Source organism: Alligator sinensis, unplaced genomic scaffold, assembly GCF_000455745.1.
Source record: "Alligator sinensis unplaced genomic scaffold, ASM45574v1 scaffold741_1, whole genome shotgun sequence".
NCBI classification, from domain to species: domain Eukaryota; kingdom Metazoa; phylum Chordata; order Crocodylia; family Alligatoridae; genus Alligator; species Alligator sinensis.
The window spans coordinates 1,816,508-1,816,885 of NW_005842212.1; the positions used below are offsets into that span (position 1 = coordinate 1,816,508).

The 378-nt window shown below is 69.6% G+C and overlaps 1 protein-coding gene across 1 annotated transcript in view; it reads left to right on the top strand.

Moving 5' to 3' along the window:
• Positions 1-5: 5 nt before the first annotated feature.
• Positions 6-378, top strand: part of HNRNPA0 (heterogeneous nuclear ribonucleoprotein A0) — a gene marked incomplete at its 5' end in the record, with an annotated part of 1,950 nt that continues 1,577 nt past the window's right edge. Inside the window, one exon of the mRNA XM_025207863.1 lies at positions 6-371. Within this exon, the coding sequence (XP_025063648.1) occupies positions 6-371 (366 nt within the window). The remainder of the gene's footprint in view (positions 372-378) is intronic.

Genomic DNA, 378 nt, shown 5'->3' on the forward strand with positions numbered 1-378 from the left:
AGGCCGGGCTGCGGGAGCACTTCGCGGCCTACGGCACCCTCACCGACTGCGTGGTGGTGCTCAACCCGCAGACCAAGCGCTCGCGCTGCTTCGGCTTCGTCACCTACTCGGCCGTGGAGGAGGCCGATGCCGCCATGGCCGCCTCCCCCCACGCCGTGGATGGCAACGCGGTGGAGCTGAAGCGCGCCGTGTCGCGGGAGGACTCGGCCAAGCCCGGTGCCCACGCCAAGGTGAAGAAGCTCTTCGTGGGCGGCCTCAAGGGGGACGTGGGCGAGGGGGACCTGGTGCAGCACTTCAGCCAGTTCGGCCCCGTGGAGAAGGCCGAGATCATCGCCGACAAGCAGAGCGGCAAGAAGCGCGGCTTCGGCTTCGTCTACC